This window comes from Coffea eugenioides, chromosome 9 (genome assembly GCF_003713205.1).
Source record: "Coffea eugenioides isolate CCC68of chromosome 9, Ceug_1.0, whole genome shotgun sequence".
NCBI lineage: Eukaryota > Viridiplantae > Streptophyta > Magnoliopsida > Gentianales > Rubiaceae > Coffea > Coffea eugenioides.
The window spans coordinates 5580400-5600106 of record NC_040043.1 but is presented as its reverse complement, the minus strand read 5'-3'; the positions used below and the strand labels follow the sequence as shown (position 1 = coordinate 5600106).

Here is a 19707-nt window from a genome sequence, read left to right as displayed (position 1 = left end):
GTACGTGAGTGATTTACAGCGAGATGACACCACCACCGCCACCCCCGGACATATCAGACCAGACGTCGATGATATCCCCATCCTCAAGGCCTATCCCCTCTGGTGTGTCCCATTCCTGAACCCTTCTCCCCTCGAAACTGAACCTTAGAGCAGCGGCCTCCAGCCGGAGATGATCGCAATAAACAAGCATCATCCGACCTAGACGAACATCCCGTTTGATTTTCATAACAATGTCATTTGCGTGCTCCTTCTGCACCCTAATTGTTACATGGCGACGTCGGTGTTTCTCCTCCTCCTCCTCCTCCTCCTTGGCTTCTGTGTCCTGTGTGACGCTTCCTTGTGCTAGCTTTTCATCCTGCATTTTCATCGCCACCCACCACTACCGACTAATTATGGGTGGATTTGGGTGTGGGGATTCTTCTGCTATATTTCCTTCTAGCGCTAAACTGATGCTAAGAAGACTTGTGGTCTTAGTTATGATGGTATATGATGAAGGGGTAAGGACTTAAGGACCGGAAGGTCTGTTCACATATCCCAATGCTTGATTTCCAGGACTCCATTAATGCCATCCATCTATTAATGGTTCAACTGACTTTTCGATATGACAGTGGATAGGATAGTGCACCTCAATTCTTGGCATTGGACTGGACAGTTCTTTTTTCTTCAATGGGGAATCGTGCACGCATGACTGTAGAAATTCAGAGCAGCACGGCAAACCAAATCCGAGTGAATCTCAGTGCTGTAGTTTTGAGGGGATCATGGCCTGACCAAAACAGTACATGCACGGACCTAAGGACGCGCACCATTGTCACCGTCGTGGTTTATTTGTTGTTCTTCAAAATGTGTCAACAAAAGAACAAAATCTGAAACATAAAGCCGAAGCTTACTCCACGAAATTCTACTATTACAGTAAATATGTGCAAACTATTTGTCGCGTATTGTGATCGTATTCACGACATAATTGTGCTATGGATGCCCAATACAATCTTGTTACTCTTACAATGACCGGTATTGTAATTGCTTATGAATATCTTGACCATGGTTACCCAACATTTTGCTATTCAAGACCTAAACACTCTCCAGCCACAGGAACGCCATGAACCATCTTCTTGGGCTCTTAACGGAGATTAGCACAACAAACATGATAGCAGATGAAATGATAATAGCACAATCCAAAATCTTAAAACTTCTTATTAAGATTTTATCTCGAAACAACTCTTCTCCCTAAGAAAACGAGCTGCAAAATATAGCAAGAATCTAGTCGAAAAGCAAAATTTATTGGGACACAGATCAATTACCAGGATATAATAATTAAGTTAATTAAAAAAAAGAAAAGAAAAAGCAAACTTGCATAAGATTGTCTAAAGGTATAAAGCAAGAGAGTATTATTTGTTAACAATCAGGAAAACAAGAATACAAATGACATTAGGGACGTTCAATATCCTTTATAGAAATAGTAAGCCACGAGTCAACATTCGAGACAACAGTGAGTTCTCAGGGCCAGGTTCAATTCCATCACCGGAGTTTTATTCCTCTTCATTGCCCAACTCAACAGCTGAACTGTCTCCAGAAACTCACTCCTCTTCTTCCGCCTCCTCCAGCCATTTCACAAATGGCTCCAATGCCTTGACAAAGGTTTGCCTGCATTCAAGAGTAAATATTAGCTCCAACAACTTTGACCTGAAAAATCAAATGATCAAAAGTAGTGATCTGACAAATATTCCTTAGTCTACCCCAGCATTCGGTAAGCAGAACTTTGTTCAGCTCCCAAAGTGAAAATGCAGAAGTTACTAGTTAGATCATGCATCCAAAGTGTTCATAGATAAGTTAATGGACAGTTTCTAAGAAAGACTAAACTATACGTTTCGCAACTCTATGTTATTATGATTTTCCAAAAACAATGAAAAAATCAAAGCTCATTAAGAAAAGATAGGAACCAGTTAGTAACAAGGATGTCAGGTAAATTGTTTAATCCCAGAAGATGATAAGGATGTCAGATTAATTTTTTTTATCCCTGATTCTCCAAATCACAGAAAAATCAAAGCTCGTTCAGAAAAGATAGAAACCAGACTATAAGGAGGTCAGCCAAATTGTTCAATCCCAGAAGATGAATAATAAACTGGATAGGCTGCAAGAGCTGATACTTTCCCTTTGGGACACCGCTACCACCACACTACACCCGCCAAAAGAATAATAACAATATGCTAAAACAACAAACCTTTTCAGATTGCTTGTTAAATATTTATGCTCAATAACTTCTAAAGCTCATCACAGTTTCAGGCACATTCTGCAGTACATCAAATATGTCGAATAGTGCCTCTGTCAAACTATAGCATGTTTACAAGTAAATATATTTGTACCACCTGTGGAAAGCAAGAGGTAACTACACCCTATCAGCAGTAAGCTGGGAAGATAAAACAAATTAAGGCAGCTAGGTGAGGGGTCAAAGGCAGACGGTAACTGATTTCCATACTAATAATGAAGCGGAAATTACAGTTCTGAAGAGGTTTCCATCTAGAATGTGCATCTCTAGGGGAGAAAAGAAAAAGAAGATAATCAAAGTGTAAAATGACAAATATTAAGCTCTTTGATGGACTAAAGGTGACATTCTCCTGGAGGATTCTAGAAAATAGAAAAATAACACGAGAAATTTACATGATATCTGCCTAAAAACAGTATCAAATGCCAATTAAATATAATACCTGCCCTTAGGATTGGTTCCCTTTCGGCACCAGTGAAGAATGGTATCTTCAGCTAGAACATCCTCGTCATAAAGGGACTTCACAATTTCAGGGAATAGTTTCATCAGTTTTGTATCCTCATAGCACTGGACTTGGATTTTGTATATAAGTTCCAGCTCCAGCTTTCCACTAGTGCAGAAGGTATTCAATAACTTTGCCCATGTTTTGACCTAAACATAGAAAAACATTCAAAAAATATATTCAGTAACTATTATGTAAACATTACAGCCAGTGCAAACAGTAGCGAAGCTTTTCCTTCTCTTTAAAACATGAAGAGCAGGCTAAATCAGGAACAGAATCACCATGCAAAACTCCTTAAGTCAAAATAGTTCAAAACTCTATCTGTGATTTAGCAAGTTGTAGCTAAATACATACAATGCTTATGCAGGGTCCCCATACATAAATCAAACGTCATACCTGACGAAGAGCTGAATTTGCATTCTGCTGTTGGTTCTTGCCTGACCACTGAACAGCATCCATCAGAACATCCCACAGAATCCGAACAACCTCAATGTCAGGAAATTTAGCATCTTTTACATGCTGCTTCACTGTTTCTATGACTTCAGATATGCCTGCTTCTTCTGCTATCTGGCTTGTTAGAGCAGATTTCATTTCCTTCAGCTTCACCTCAAATATCTTCTTGTCATTGTACTCAACCAACGGCAGAAGCCCCTCTTTGCTGAAACATTCATTTAATTCAGTACAGTTGACTAAACTCTGGAAACAGACGATAATAAAGAATTACAATGTTTAGGACTTACTATCAACTAAATAAGACCTAGAGACAAATTGAGTTTCAGATCACCACCAATGAATAAAACAATAGAAATATAACTACTATTAGCAACATGTACATAGAACCAGACAATATAATGATTGAAAATTGCCCCTTAATGCATATACATGCACATTCAAGTAAAATTGATGCATACTGTTGAGAATTGAGAGACGTGTTTATTAAGTGACTGATTTTCCAAGTAGATGAGAAAAAGGGAGGGAACTAGGCAACAGGCATTAAGAAAAGAGAATCAACATTATATCATAAAACCAAAAAAAAATGTGTGTGTGTGTGTGTGAGAGAGAGAGAGAGAGAGAGGGCACATTTAGGAAGGGGAAAGAGTAAAAACCAAAGCAGGCCTACGCTTTTTGCCTGCTTAAACATCATCATTCTTACATATGGGTTCTTGTATTATTTTTGGAACTTCGAAGATAAGCAATATAATCCTATTCAACTGGCCAAAGCTAACCAACAAAAAATAAAAATAAAAATAAAAAATCTACCTAAGTCTTTCCTCCATTTCTTTGGAGAGAAGAAAAATATCATGTTTGATGTGGATTGCGTATTACTACTAATTTACTTTCTTTTCTTGCTTGGCTAAATTCCAAACTATCTTGCTTATAAACTTTTCAATGCCCTCATTTCATTCCTCTCAGACCAGTCAACAAATTAATTAGAAAGGAGGCCCAACTTAAAGCATAGGAAAGTTCAAAGCAAAAAGTGACAAAACTTAATATATGGAAAGAAATGAAACATGACAGAGTTCAAGAAGCACAGATGGCAGTGACAACAATAAAGATATTACTTGAAACTAAAGACCAAAATCCTCTTCAAAGAAGAAAAGAGAGAAGAAATTGACATCAACATATATACACACACACACATATCATGGTCATCACAAATACATACTGCTCTCATCTTAAATAGTGATGGTAAGAAGAGTTGATGGCGTCTCTCAATTTCTCTATATTTCCCCTGTATACTGAAGGATATAATAAAAAAAAAACACTAAGACAGCTTTTGCTATCTGTCAGTTACTTCTTTCAGAAACTTCTTTCTTCCCAAGAATAATGTACTAAGTAAGAACTTTTTTCTACATTAGTAAACCATACACAAACACTAAAAAGTAAAACAAGCAGCTTAAACCTTTCTCAGAAAATCTACGGAGTAACTCTTCATGTGTTCATAGGACACAGTACAAACATGGCATTTGCTTAAGGCCAAATATTTTCTTGACGTTATCAAGTTACTCGAAAAGAGTATATCCAATGGTAAGAAAAGACGGTTTATCTTCATGACTTAACACAATGGCACTTGCATATCCAATAACAGCTAGGTCATATAAAAAGGATGGTAGAATCATACGATTCAAATTCCATAATACTGTAAACATGAAACCGCTCTGTAAGCAATCTCAAAATAGAACGAACAAAAAGACAAAAGCCAATCAATTCAAATCTTTTCTATCACGAATTTTTACAGGAGCACCTAAAATATTTAAATTTGATCTTACAAAAGCAAAAAGGAAAACTGAACTGCCACCGAAGGCCATTCCAAATTTAAAAAGGGAAAGAGAAAACTTACGTGAAATGCTCTGAGAAAGCTTCAGGAGTTCTCTTTGCAGGGGGGAAGAACTCAAGAAGATTTTCCTCCATCTTACCCCGCTTCAAGATTGAAATTAAATCATCAAGGCTGTTATCAATCAGATATTCCTTAAAGAAGTCTGTGATAAATGACAGAACTAGCCCTTTGCCAACAAGGTTATCCTTAAGTAGGGGTTGGAACACAGTCTCAGGTGGGAGACCTGACAACTTCTGTGAAAAAGCAAGAGCAGTGAAAATAGCAAGCTTCTTCCTTTCATTTTCCTCGAAAAGCTCCAACGATTGCAAAAATCTTCGCATAACATTTTCAAGGTTTTTTATAAGGAAAGGTTTCCTTCGCAATATCTTCTGTATGTATACTACAGATGGTAAAATGACATCACGCTTAGCCTCACACTCAATTATAGAGTAAGGATGGCGGTCCCCCTCATCAGGTTTAGTCGTTCCAGGTTGTGTACGGCCCCCTGTGAAGACAACCTGAAAATTTACAAGGAGTAAGATCAAAGAGCACAGCAGCCTCAAAGTCCTCAGACAATATAACATGGTAAGTAATCCTCATCAGGTGCCATTAGAAGATTTGTTTTTACCAACCCTCTTTCCATTCCAGCACTACTTCCCAAAGAGAAATGGAGAAAGAAGTAACCCAAGAGAGAAAAAGAAGAGCTTGCCTATGTAAACCCCCGCAAGTACTTTAATATCCACACACTTCGAACTACCAAAGAATAAGATCTTCAGACAACCTTTTTACTGCTCAAGTTAAAAGGAACCAACCAGAAAAGCACTTAAAAAAATGGTCTTCACATACTCATACAGAACCACTATCAAAATTTAGGATGCCCCAAAATTTGTGCTAGGTGAACATATCTAGCAACTGGATGCATCCATTGGCATTAAATAGGCAATCCACAAAAAGGATGGCCAACTACACTTGTGGAGCATATACTTGACATCTCAGAGTCTGAAAACAGTCATGTTTCCAGTGGGTAGAGTACAAAATGATAATAATACAATTAAATGATGATAGGAGCTTCATTCGTTTTTCTTCAAGCACAATGGTAAACAAGACTCGTTCACAATGCTAACAACATCACCATCCAATTAAAGCACAAGAAAGTCTCAATTATCCTTAGCTGTACAATCTCATTTAAAAAAGTTCATGGGTAGCAGGAACAGTTCTTTCCACTCAAAATTCATAAATTTTATCAAACCTTACAGACATTCTTGTTTACTTCCCACTGACAATGTTTGCAGTCATTGTGAGATGGAAATTGAAATATTAAAAACTAATGGCAATACACGCATCAAGTATATAAAGAGCTTTACAAAAATCCTGAGATACTTGCCTCAAAAAAGGTGTCACCGTATCTTGAGAAGTTAAGGTCTGAGGACTCAATGCTCCTAGCAATAAGTTCCTGCATGAAGTGCAAAATTTATTATGGAACCTCTTTGACCCCTTCACCAGCCAAACATGCGTACAAACTTGTAAGAATGCACAAGCAGGTAGAATATAAACAAAGAAAAACAGAAGAAAAAGGGAGAAAATGAAGTTAGTATGGATCAAAAAAATATTTACCAGATCACCAGCATTATCCAGATAAATCTGGACCACTGCATCCGCAAATGCTGCAGGGTCCAGCGGTGCCGCAATATTCCGTTTGCGGGTCTTAATCCGCGTGCCACTGTACGGCAGACCAAATTGTCAACTAATTCTAAACAGGGTAAGTGTTTAAAACAAACACAACAGGCCATAATATTCAGGATTAACACATTTTATTTGTACTACCTATGTATATAATCATATTAATTGCCAAACAAATATACAACTGCAAAAGAAAATCAGGTCAATTAAGCAACTAAGCTTCTGATTTAGTTGACAACATATAAGAGAGAACAAATCACGATAGTTCTGATTGAGTTGTCCACAGGATAAATGAAAAATAGTTGATGGGAGTAACCTCAGTCTTGACAGGCTAAAATCAACAACCTGACAGAGCAATTTTTACATGCATGAAAGAAAACTTATAGCATCACACTCTCTATGGAGCATGACCTATCACTTTGGCAATGATGCAACAACATATAGAACTCAAAAGTGCAAATAAAACAAGAAAAAACCATAAATTTCAGAACCAAAATAGCATCATCTTGATGAAACAAAACCATAGGCGTTTTGAAGTCTAAAGAAACTGCAGGAAACCAGCAAAGCAGTGTGTAACTGTTGTGTTTTAAGGATAAATTCCCAGTTGGAACATTTCTTTGGTTCTTTCATTCTTCCTTCCTTTTTTGTGTTCTTTTGGGGCTAAAGTCACATATTCTGCTGTCAATTACTAGTTCTCTTGCATTTAAAACTGCAGAAAGTGAAACCTTATTTTAATATTGCGTTCTAAATGACAAAGGTCCCAAACATTCAAAGCAGTTACTTGAATTTAGCTTCACCATCAGAGAAGCCTCATTTTATATCACATCATAAAACTCAGTTCTCCAAACTCTTAAAATTAATATCCAGGAAATCAATAACTATCCACCAGAATATTCCAATTTGACGTCAAATCATAATAAAACATAATCAATAGCTAGTACTAGCAAATGAACATCCTATTTACAGATTTATGCATGAAAACCTAAAAATTAAAGGAAACTTACCCAAGAGTGGGTCTCTCCTTCGAGCTGCAAAATCACACCAGATCAATAAGTTCAATACTCCATCGTGATTCGTGAATAAAATTTTTAAACAATAAAATCAGCTATCTTCTAGATCTATATATATATAACTGAACCATAAAACGTCTTCTCAGCTAAATCTACAGCAAGAAATCATATGAAAAAAAAAACAAAGGCTAGCTTTTGTTAAATCAATTCCAATCTTTTCCTGTTTTGGAAGACGATTAGTCACCTAACACATCAGAATGAACGAATCATTCGATCTTGAAAGAACAATTAACACCGATTGTTCAATTGACATTTTTGGAAAAAAAAAAACAATAAGCAGATTTTCCATTTCAGCAATTTCTTAAAGAGTAAAATCAGATCTATCTGCAAATCTCATCAAAGCTAACTCAAAATCAATTCATTATTACCTCATAAACCAAGATGTCGAAAAATCGAGGAATTAGAGTCTTATGAGAGACTCTTTGCTTTGTGCGATGATAGAAACGTAGAGAGAGAAAGGGAAGATGAGAGAGAGGGAGAGAGAGCACCAATATGGTTAGTTTTAACGCGCAGGAAATTATTTATAGCCTGAGACTTTCTTACAATTACCCAAAAAGGTCGGGGTATTTTATATACTAACTTTCTCCAACTTTTAGCAAGGTTATAGAAATTTCCCTCATTAACTTTTGGTTATTACATTGACATCCTCTCTCTCTCCGTTTTGTTTTTTTTTTTCCCTTGAAAAAACTTTAACCTCCTTATGAGGTCGGCTATTAGGGCTGTAAATGAGTGTGTAACGAAACCGAACATCTTAATATTCAAGTTTGTTTGATTATTTTAACAAGTTTAAAATTTTATTTAAATTTAACTTTGTTTATCTGATGAATCAGATTTGAACGAGTTTTTTTTATCGAATTTAAAAGTTATTGAATATAAGACGCTAGTCAAACTCCACTTAATTAGTTGGGAAACCAGAATCAAACGAACTTTTATCAAATTAAACTCGAATCGGGTATCGAATAACTCAATTCATCATTCAGTCCTATATGGTATATCTTATTTTGACCTCTTATATAGTGGATAACTTAGGTAATTTAGATTTACAAATTATTTGGTTTTATATGAGACCCTAGCCAGTGGAAGTGGTTTAATGACAAGAAAAAAAAGGATAAGTGATTTGTATCTGTTTGGATTGTAAATTATTTGAGATATTTTTACTGTAGTACTTTTTGTGATGTGATGTATGTGAGATAAAAAGGTAATTGGAAAGATAAAAAGGTGTATTGGAAATTGTAATGATGATGTAAGCAAATAAATTTTGGCAAATAATCCTCAATCCAAACAAATAATTTTTTTTCCCAAATCATGGTTAACCAAACACACTTGTCCAAAATTTTAAAGTTGATTCGTGCAATTATGAATTCTATGAGGGCATTCAACATAATTAATATGTTCCTTTATCCCCCAAAAACATAATATTTCTAGTTTCCATGGTCCAATCATTGATCCTAAAATTTCTACAATAGACACCAGGTGAGTAAGGATGCAGCTCCGTCCGTACGTGAGACTCTCACCTCATGCAAGCAAGGGTGTGATGTACCGGCCACTCTTGACTAGTTCTTAACATGAAAGCCTATTTGTTTTTATAGAAAATTATTTTGTAATAATTTAATATATATAAATAAAAAAGTGATGGTTGACGAATATGTAAATGGCAATCCAAACAACACTTTGTCATTCCATAATTCTCGAATTTTGGTGACATTTTTTTGTGGAGGCGGGATAGGATGATTATAGGGATAGTTAGTGGGGGATAGAAAAAGTGAATGTCCGACGGAAGCGGTTGCTTTGTAGATGCACCCAGGGCCAGGAGTGGCTTACACGTTCCGCTGCTTATGGGTTCCGCGTTTGGCATCCACAGTAGCGTCATGCATGTGAGCCACTGAAAAAGTAGTGCAATATCGTTATCATCCGTTGCTTTGCCGTCGTTAGAAAAGGAAAAAAGAAGCACCTGCTTTTCAATCTTCAAGTACGGATTGAGTCAGCAGTCAATTGCCTTGTCTAAATCTTTGTTTTGTTGGGGGGGGGGGGGGGGGGGGGGGGATAACTCATACTCATGTGTGGGTAAAATTCCGGGTGAGTTCATTGCATGCACTTGTGACTAGCTTCTTAATTACTACTAGCAAGCAAGCAAGTAAATAACAAAACTAGTCACTAAATTATTAAAAATTTTTTAGTTTGATAAGTAAATTTTTCTCTTGAACCAAAATTGTTGTTTAACTATTAGAAAGTATAATAAGGAGGGGCGTCGATACTAAATACACACTTATTAAACACTTATATGCCCTTAGATTTTAAGTTTATTTGATGCTTTTTTTGTAGTTTCAAGAAATATGTGTATTTATGCAATGAAAAAAGAGAAAAAAAATAAATGATTGCATTGTAAAAGAAAATATTTTCAAACATTTTACAAGGGGTTTAAGAATATTTACTAATTTAAAATTTAATCAGCAATCCAAAATTTTCAATTACTAATAAACATGTAAAAATTTTCGAAAATTACTTTGGGTTATAGAAATAATTTTTACAAGATATGAGCTCCATAGCTAATTCTTTTTTCTTTGACCTCAAAGAATACACTTGAAGTAGGTGCAATAGGACCAATAGCAGAAAACAAGTGTGAGGACTTGACCAATAGTAGAAAACAAGTGCGAGTAGTCTTTTCCAATTTTGATGTAACTTTAGGTTCCAATGAAGGCAAGCAAAGCGAGCTGCGGATCATGAATTGGCTCGTTTTGCCAAGTTGTCCGACTTTGTTGACTCTTGTGGGATTTTTCCTTGTCTGTTTTAAAGCAATTGCTCCGCCAATTAGTGATTGGAATTTCCCTTTTGTCTATTGTCAAGCAAGTGGTGTTGGTGGTGGACGGTTTCAACCATCTAGTTGACGAGACTTTCATTTTATCAGACAAGAAAAACAAAAAAATGGTGAAATCATCCCAGATTTTGAGGCTCAGTATTTGTCATTTGATGCACAACCTAAATGACTTAACTAGTTTTGCTACCTGGCCTTGTTCATTCTTGGGAGTTGCATAAACCAGAATCAAGTATGATAATAAAGAGTGTAAAGCCTAATGCCTTCATTCTTGGGAGTCACCAAAACCAATCAATTCCTGTGATTCCGAACATAGACACGCATGTTTTCAGTTAATCGAAGATGAAAGAGGAACGACAAATGTGTAAAAACCACTCTCGCTCTGGCAAGTTGCATGGTAAAATAGAAGAGATTGCGAGCAGGAAGTCTTGAATTCAAAAACTCGCTACTGTCACCCCATCCCGCCTGCAAGATAGTATTTGAGCTCTTGAAATGGTTGGAAGGAGCAAGACAAGCAAAGCATTCAACATATGGATTTTGAAAGAGGAAGTAGACATCTCAGTCAGGCAATTCATCAAACACCTAGTATTATCCTAGGCGGGAAAGCAACACTAGTAGGTTCACAAAAAACTTTTAGTCAAAAGCTACGATTTCTCTTCTCGAATGGCTTCAAAAGCAGGATCAGATGGCTGATCAGTTATAACAGAGTCGATGATACGAGGGTTTTGTTGCTGCTGCTCTTGTTCTTGGGATTGGGAGTTGATGAGCTGCTCCATGTCCCTCATCCTAGTCCTAGCAACATTTGTCACCAAAACTGCAACAAAACAAAGCAAAAACAGGAACCCATTTTAGCAGAAATGCGGAATTTCATGGAGGGACGGAAGTGGTGGACAAAGGAGAGACGAGAGACGGTAGCAATCAGTACCGGCGGCAGTTCCGATGGTCCAGATCCAGAGGATCTTAACTCCGGGACTCTTGTCTCTCCACATCTCTCTCTTTCTTGATTTACGGTTTAGACTTTGCTAGCTTCAATTGCAGTTTAACAAGTTGTACGTCTTTGATTGGCATTTGGCGCCCTTTTCAATCCAATTTGTTGGGCCTACGAGGGTATCAGTCCAAACTCCAAACAAGATAAGATTGGTGAAGGAAACAAAACAATTGTGAATATGTAAATGGGCTTAGGCCTCGTTTGTGATCGGTTAAAAAAAAGGTCTTCCTTTTTCTCCATTTTAATTTCTTGGAGTATGAAAAGTTTGAATCTAATAACTCCATTAACATAGTTCGACACAAGAACAGTAATGTTAAATTGAATAATTGAGTATTATCATGTTTGACCATATTCATTTTTCCAATCACAAGCTCTCAAGTTTCACCAATTTTTTTTTCTTTTTTGATTACCATATTCTAGTTCTCAATAGGGGTTAAATCAAAATTGAAACTAATGGTTGTTGCAAATATGAAATGAATTAGAGCAAGGGACTAATGTGCAAGAGTTTTTCTTGTTTTTTTGGTCGCAACGATAACATTTTATAATCTAATCTATTCTAAAGAGGTTGTATAAGGGTTAGTAGGTATACAGATTCAAATAGATCAAAAGAGTTTGGATTTTTTTTACTATAGGTGGGTTCGAAATCCCGACTTATAGTGCAAAGAAGAATTTAATCTCTTTTTAGTGACCACTAAACCAAAACTCGGTGGTTTAATTGGCGTCAGTGCATCTTCCATGGCATTTTTTTTCCCTATTTGGTTTGGTATAACTCGGATACAAACACATAATTAATTGGTCTAAACGTAAGGGGGATTTTCAATCTCACGTTCTCAACCTTCATTAATTCTAACTCTAACAGCTCTCGGCGATCCCCGAATGGTTTAATCACTAATCGTTTGTAGGCTGATAACTTGGTACATATGGCTTGTTCTCGTTCCACCAGAAAACACTGATCGACCTTTAGTATTGGTGCAGGCAATTGTTGCTTTTCCAGTTGTAGACATATGTCAGTTCTAGGAAGCATTCCAAGCTTTCCAGTTTTAATCCATCATACCAAATACTACTCAAAATATCATTTGATGTGATCGTCCAACCGAATTCTTTAGATACAACCTGAGAAGTACTATGAAATAATTTGTCCCAACTTCTAATTGTTTTATATACAACTTGAGAATGTACAGTGAATCTATAAAATTGATTATTTATAGCCAATCCAAACGGGGCACTCAATTGTTAACGTGAACAATAACACCAGAATCACCTTAGGATGCGTTTAATAAAATTGAAATATCAAAAATTAAAATCTAAAATCTAAAATATGAATCCATTAAATTACTGAATTATTAAGTATTAAAATCCCATCATTCGAGTATGTCTGTATTAAATAATAAGTGAATAAGTTATCACTTATTTTTTGGAATAAATTTTGCCTAGAAAATTGAGTGACATCTGAGCTGTTTTATTTTTTATCATCAAATACGTATGAATAGATGAAAATCTGAACCCAACCATTAGGTTTAAATACTGAATTGGATTATGAAATAGTACCTTAGTTTTCTGGGACTAATGTTGGTGTGCAGCTGCAACCATATTATGTTTTCACCAAATTCTGCTCCATAGCCTGAATATCTACGTTGTACACTTGATGCTATAGTATTTACAAACCTATCGCAAAAGCATCCCATTTACTCACTTTTTTCCTTGATGAGTTGAGAAAAAATATTCGGGTATGTCCAGCATAATGCCCTTCCTTTGTATTGTTTCAAAGGGTCTTAGATCATTAATTGGATGCTATTGTTCATTGATTCAGTAGAATACTGTGTATTTTGGTCAATTCCAGTTATATAAAAAATGCACAAAATTAACCATGCAAAGTTTGGCGACGGAGAAAATTTCTTCGCCTGCAAGTATGACTCGAGCCAAAGTTGCTTGTGTTTAACTGGATGCACACATCAGGTAAAAATAACAAACATCACACATTCATAGCAGGGTATATAACCATCTATGCCAGCAGGAGAAGTGATAATTGAAGAACGTAAAAAATAAAAAATGAAGAGAAAAGGGAAACTAATGAAGATGTAAAATATGTTTTAAGGGCGTTTGGATGGGAGAGAGCTCAGGTAAATGTTTAATGGGAAGGCGGCAGAAAACAGTGCAAAGTCAGAAGCCTGAAGAAAACTTCAAAACTCTCGCATCATTAGTTCTCAACAACTACGCACGTCTTGCATTTCCAAGCAGTATAATATAATCATGCATGCAGGCGATCTTCTAAAATCTCTCTGCCTATAAATCTCCAATAATCTACTCGAACTGTATCCAAGACTTAGCTCAATCTTTCATTGTTAAAGGTCTCTGGACATTGCAATCTCTCCCTGTCTCAAAAAGACGAACATACATAACCACAAAGTGACTAGCAAGCACAATGAGTTCTTTGACTTCCAAATTTGCTGTGCTTTTGATGCTTTCGTGTTTGATTTTCATCAAGTTTGAGTTCAGTCTGGCTTCCCCACTACTTAAAGTCGGGTTTTACAACAAATATTGCCCTCCTGCTGAGGCAATTGTCAGAAAAGCTGTTTACAAGGCTGTGGCTAGCAATCCAAGAACGGCTGCTGGGCTCATTCGGATGCATTTTCATGATTGCTTCGTCAGGGTATCCTATACTTTCTACCCTAAATAATATCAGCATTACACTATTTATAATTTTATCGTGCAAATGCCATGTCAACGTGTTGTAACGGATGAAAATTACCCAAACCATTTAAATGGAAGTAATTGTCAATCTTATTTCACATTCAGCAATTGTTCAGGCTATATATATGTTAAAGTTGTTAACAATGATCTGGAAAAATTAATGAATGAAGTTACTCAACTCACTTGACTTGTTATTGTACCGTAATTCTAGCCAAGATATATTCACCAAATCTAAGTCTTTGATTGTTTTAAATCTTCAATTGTTAAGTTCTGTCGTGACAATTCAGGGTTGCGATGGTTCTGTGCTGCTAGACACAGTTCCTGGGGGCCCTGCAGCTGAGAAAGATAGTATTGTCAATAACCCAAGCCTTCATGGGTTCGAGGTAATTGATGCAGCCAAAGCCGAAATCGAAGCTACATGCCCTAAAACTGTCTCATGTGCGGACATAATAGCATTCGCTGCTCGAGACAGCGCCTTAATTGCTGGAGGGATAAGCTATCAAGTGCCTGCTGGACGTCGCGATGGCAGTGTTTCTTTGAGTGATGAAGTTATACAAAATCTTCCTGCTCCTTTCTTCAACGTCACGCAACTCGAAGAAAATTTCGAAGCAAAGGGATTGTCCCTGGATGAAATGGTTACGCTTTCCGGTGCTCACTCCATTGGTGTTGCACATTGTTTTTCCTTCTCAAACAGGCTTTACAACTTTAGTGCTAGTCATCCTCGAGATCCTGCGCTGGATCCCGAATACGCAGCATTCTTGAAAACAATTTGCCCTCCTGCAAGCAACGGTGGCAGCAGTAACCCAACTGCTAATCTTGATGTTTCAACCCCTTTTCGCCTGGACAACAAATATTATGTGAACTTGAAATATCATCGTGGGTTATTGACATCTGATCAAACATTATTGAGTAGTCCCTCGACTGCTAAGCAGGTTTGGTACAATGCAGTATATGGATCTGCCTGGGCTGCCGAATATGCTGCTGCTATGGTGCATATGGGTTCCATTGATGTGCTGACTGGTAAAGTGGGGGAGATCAGAAGAAATTGCCATTTCGTGAACTGAGTTACCACTTGGCTTTGCTCAAAATGGAATTGGCCCGAAGCTCGAATTTGTGTGTGTGTTTTGGCTTATTTGTTAAGTGATTTCTCAATAATAAATTCAACTGTGATTCATCTTCTTTTTTTTTTTTGGGCAATTTCATGAAAATCCTGAATTGATGTTTCTTGTAAAAAAACAATTGTACCGAATTCAAGTTCGACCAAATTCACAATGAATGTGTCTTTTGTTTCAGTTTTCCTCTTTTTGGGGTTTCTTGGTTTATTTGATTGGATTAATTACCTCACAAATTCTTACACTTGAACCAAGATATGGATGAGTACCAATTCACAGACGTTTCTTGTTTCTCTCTCTTTTTTCCTCGAACAATATCTTTATATGCTATTAGGTCAAATCTCCATTAATAATAACCAGCATACATGCATTTTGGTCCAAAATCATGTCAAAAAATATATCTCAATTTACAAAGACTATTTAACTGGTCAAATCTTTGAAATCCATGGCTTCTTGACTTGGATTTTAGAAATTTCTTGAAGGTACTGGCTGTATGAGATTAAGGTTAAAGGTTTGGGATTCAAAACCTCTTTGTCCTATAACTGGGTCCAAAAAGCTTAAATAATAGTAGTATCAAGGGACCTGATTCACCTGAACGTCCATTTAACTAATGAAGTTCGAGGACTTAAGGGTGAGGTTTTGAATACGAACCAGATGGAGTAGGTTTAGGACCAGAGGAGTAATTTATCCTAATTAATAATTATCGTTGTGATGATTAATTGAACATGACATCCAGATTGCTATGAGACAGTAGTCTTAAAGCTGGCTATGAGCAAAGCTGTAATAGCACAATGGAAGAAGGTGGAGGTGGAAGTACAAGACAAGCAGCTTCTCAGGTACATTTTTCTCATAAGGCTCGGGATATTAGATTAGCTACATTGGTGGAAGGCATTCGTCATCTAAATTTATTGTTTCAAACGTGCTCTTTTTGTTTAGTAACTAGGAATAAGAATCACATAAGTAATAAGATTAGCTGTTATGCGTTAAATATAACACAAGATGAGGAACTACTGATTCGTCAATGCTCAAGTGCACTGATTGTATAGTTTGATCGAATATTTGCTCGCAATTGCACAGCTTTTGAAATCAATAGAATTAAGTTATCGTTTCGGTAAAAAAATAAAAAAGATTAGCTCAGTTTCGGTAAGGAAAAAAATGAAAAAGATTAAGTTATAGTTTCGCAGTTGCTCTTATTTTCAAACCGATCTTCAGGCTCTATCTTTTCTTCTAAAATTATTTGTCAAACGATGATTGGAGTCGGAAGAAAGCCCATTTCGTGAAATCATCAAGAAATTTCACTGGAGGCTGCAGGCCGTGGAACAAGGCCGAAAAGGGGCCTAGACATGTACTAGCAAGCCTTTTCCTCTGCACTGGAAATGAAGAATCTGCGAAAGCTTTGGCGATAAAAACTCAATGTATAATCAAACCACCGGTAACCATTATTTTGCAAACTAATTTAATTTGTTGGGCTACAACCTTAGGCACAAGGGCTGCAAACGAATCTAGCCGCTCGCGAGCGGCTCGAGTCAAGCTCGAGTCGAGCTCAGAATATTAAGCTCGTTAGACTCGCGAGCTTGAGTATATATATATTTTTTTTTATTTTTTTTTATTTAATAATAAAATTACGTATATTATATATATATTTTTTATTTTTTTATTTTCATAGTAAAATTACGTATATATCATTAATATTTTATTATTTATTAAGAAAAAAATATTATTTTATTCATTTTTTAAAAAATAAAATAATTATTTTTTATTTTTTTCGAGCTCGACTTGATTCGAGTCGAGTTCGAGCTCGAAAATTGCCGGCTCGTCGAGCTCGAGCTCGAGCTCGAGTTTGGTAAAATTTAGTCGAGACTCGGCTCGATTAGCTCAAATCTCGACTCGGCTCGGCTCGTTTGCAGCCCTAGGCACATCATTACTTTTGAAGGACTTGGAGAGCATTGTCATCCTGAACGGAACTCCTAGCCTGGATCTTTGATTAATTCCTTATTTTGGATGATTGCCAATTGGAGAGTGGACCAAGTAGTTCTCAACCTCTCAACCAACCAAAGAGTTCTCAACCATCTTGCGCTTGCTCACTCGAATTTTGTGGCAGTATAGTGCAGGACTCACCAGTAAAATCAAGAGATTGGCTATTGCAAGTTTGCAACCCCTTAAATCAAGAGTCAATATGAGTCGGTAAAAATGGACTATTTCCTCATAAAAGGTCACGTATACGAATCTTGTTATTAATGTGACGACTGTATTGATGAACGGTGTATGATCCTGAATGCATGTCCTGATTCATGATAGTAACAAAAATCGAGTCTACCTAAATTAATTTTTTTTTTTTGGCCAACAAAAGAAGAAAAATAAAAGAGAGCCATTACGCAATTCCATTGTACATCACTTGCGTGTAATGGTAAAAAGAGATTAAGAAAGCTAACAAAATGAGAAATGGTAAAAACTTGATCTGCCCTTCTTGTATATGCCAAATACATCTATAGACATCTACCTCAACCAATCTTGCTTGCAATCTAGTGCAGTTTATCTAATTATTGTGTGCAAGTGTTGTTCCAGCTCCATGTTTTTTAGGGTAAAAAAACGAAAACAACGCGTTTTTGAAAAGGACGATAGGTTCTCACTGGATATGGGGAGTGGGATCTACAGGCACCAGTACCACTCGAATTTTCAATTTCTTCACAAGCACAGGAGGACCAGCAAATAAAGAACAAAAACTCTTGAATACTGACACCAACCAAAAGCAAAATTACCATATCAGTATATTACTGCAATGCAGTACAATCATGCAGAAACTATGATCACCATGTCGGCTGCCCAAAAAGGGTTGGAAGCAGTAATCTTGTAATAATATCTAAAAGGGCCTACAAAATTTGTGGACGATAAGGGAAGAGTTGTGCAGCAAGAATATGTAGAGGGTCCACAATCTTTTTTCTTTAGCATAGAGTAGATGATATGGAGCAGACGGACAGAAAGATCCGTGGACTGTTAAGGGTTGATATTTCCAGCTTTCCTTTTCTTGTTTTCTACTTTTGTACACGAGGAAAGCTGATGAATTTCATGTTTTACCGACAGAATTCTAGATCCCAAGTTTCCCTAAAGATCGAGCAATTATTTGCAGTACACTGTCGAGATGTTTAGCTCTCATTGGGATTCTCCAATCTATTAGCTACATAATTAAGAAATGCATGCATGAGGAGAAGCTTTGTATAGTTTAGATGAGGATAGAAAGAGATGAATGCTCACCATTTTCGAAGAATTCACAAATGTATTGCACCTAATGGGTATTTTCTTGGAAAAAAAAAAAATAAACATTCATCACTTAATTTGAAGACAAGATCTTAAAGGCTTTCTAAAAATTGATGCGATCACATTAGAAAAGATGACTATCCACCAAATTCAGATTATTATGAGGCAAGCAAGATTCATCCTCCTAAAAGCTTTCATCTCGCAGAGACGAGGCAAAAGTATTTTGTCCTGTGAAGTAGTATCACTTTTGACCAGTTTAGAATGACTACGTGCTTCCCCCCCCCCCCCCCTACTTCTGGCTAGCAGCTCCCTCTCCGTATTCTTAATAGTAGGTATTTTGCCTTCTATTGGGGGTTTGTTCTTATAACTTAATATTTGGACAAAATTATTTTGTCACATTATATATATGTTTTTTTAATTATCATTTTATGTTATATTATAAAAAGTGCTATAGTATTATTCAAAATAAATTTTTCATACCCTACAAAATTGAATGCCATACCAGCTAGCTAGTTCCAAAACGAAGACATGATTGACATGTTTGAAACTAGTATAATAAAAGTAATAATTTCTCCCAAATCCCTTCGATTGCTCTCGGCCATGAACACTCTAATCGACTAGTTTTTTTTTTTTTTTTTTTTGGGATAATTTCAGAAACCTCCCCTAAGGTTTCTAACTATTTCACTGATCGCTCTTAAATTTAAAAAATTACACTAACTTCGTTTGAAATTTATTATCTTGTAACATTTAAGTCTAACCAGTAATTAAAAAATGATACTAGGGGAGAGAATATAATTTGATTCCTCCATTGTCCCTCATCTACTATATTATTTAGTTAATCTAATACCAACCTATATATTAAAGAAAAACACTAGAATTTGCTATTTTATCATCAGGGATCAAGACACATATAACATCACAAAATAGTGTATTATTCTATGTATTTCATTTAATGTAAGATTCAAATTATTCTTTTCAGTTATAGATTCATTGTCAAACATGATCAACAATAAATAATTA

General features: G+C 36.3%; 4 protein-coding genes across 4 annotated transcripts; 1 reads left to right on the top strand and 3 right to left on the bottom strand.

The window, feature by feature from the left end:
* Positions 1 to 13: 13 nt before the first annotated feature.
* Positions 14 to 453, bottom strand: LOC113782054 (small ubiquitin-related modifier 1-like). The gene has a single exon (XM_027327966.1). It carries the CDS (start codon positions 365 to 367, stop codon positions 14 to 16), a length of 354 nt encoding a protein of 117 aa, XP_027183767.1. The 5' UTR covers positions 368 to 453.
* An 863-nt stretch (positions 454 to 1316) lies between these two features.
* LOC113748426 (basic leucine zipper and W2 domain-containing protein 2-like) lies at positions 1317 to 8329 on the bottom strand. Its single transcript, XM_027291976.1, has 8 exons — positions 8198 to 8329; positions 7764 to 7787; positions 6694 to 6799; positions 6464 to 6532; positions 5104 to 5597; positions 3159 to 3420; positions 2703 to 2911; positions 1317 to 1641 (listed from the first exon to the last, which is right to left on the bottom strand). The coding sequence occupies exons 1-8, from the start codon at positions 8200 to 8202 to the stop codon at positions 1575 to 1577; spliced, it is 1236 nt and encodes a 411-aa protein (XP_027147777.1). The 5' UTR covers positions 8203 to 8329; the 3' UTR covers positions 1317 to 1574.
* A 2724-nt stretch (positions 8330 to 11053) lies between these two features.
* LOC113783659 lies at positions 11054 to 11725 on the bottom strand. The gene is made up of 2 exons (XM_027329857.1): positions 11567 to 11725; positions 11054 to 11455 (listed from the first exon to the last, which is right to left on the bottom strand). The coding sequence occupies exons 1-2, from the start codon at positions 11628 to 11630 to the stop codon at positions 11286 to 11288; spliced, it is 234 nt and encodes a 77-aa protein (XP_027185658.1). The 5' UTR covers positions 11631 to 11725; the 3' UTR covers positions 11054 to 11285.
* Positions 11726 to 14051: 2326 nt separating this feature from the next.
* On the top strand, positions 14052 to 15384 carry LOC113782053 (peroxidase 5-like). The gene is made up of 2 exons (XM_027327965.1): positions 14052 to 14279; positions 14608 to 15384. Exons 1-2 carry the CDS (start codon positions 14052 to 14054, stop codon positions 15382 to 15384), a joined length of 1005 nt encoding a protein of 334 aa, XP_027183766.1.
* Positions 15385 to 19707: the final 4323 nt, after the last annotated feature.

Bases quoted from the DNA above. Each gene is read 5' to 3' on its own strand.
- LOC113748426 (XM_027291976.1), bottom strand. The intron at 6,800-7,763 runs GTAAGTTTCCTT...TCTGCCGTACAG, and splicing joins AAGGAGAGACCCACTCTTGG to TGGCACGCGGATTAAGACCC. The intron at 5,598-6,463 runs GCAAGTATCTCA...GTAAATTTTCAG, and splicing joins ACGGTGACACCTTTTTTGAG to GTTGTCTTCACAGGGGGCCG.
- LOC113782053 (XM_027327965.1), top strand. From the start codon at position 14,052: ATGAGTTCTTTGACTTCCAAATTTGCTGTGCTTTTGATGCTTTCGTGT. The intron at 14,280-14,607 runs GTATCCTATACT...GTGACAATTCAG, and splicing joins TTCATGATTGCTTCGTCAGG to GGTTGCGATGGTTCTGTGCT.
- LOC113782054 (XM_027327966.1), bottom strand. From the start codon at position 367: ATGAAAATGCAGGATGAAAAGCTAGCACAAGGAAGCGTCACACAGGAC.
- LOC113783659 (XM_027329857.1), bottom strand. From the start codon at position 11,630: ATGTGGAGAGACAAGAGTCCCGGAGTTAAGATCCTCTGGATCTGGACC. The intron at 11,456-11,566 runs GTACTGATTGCT...GTTTTGTTGCAG, and splicing joins GACCATCGGAACTGCCGCCG to TTTTGGTGACAAATGTTGCT.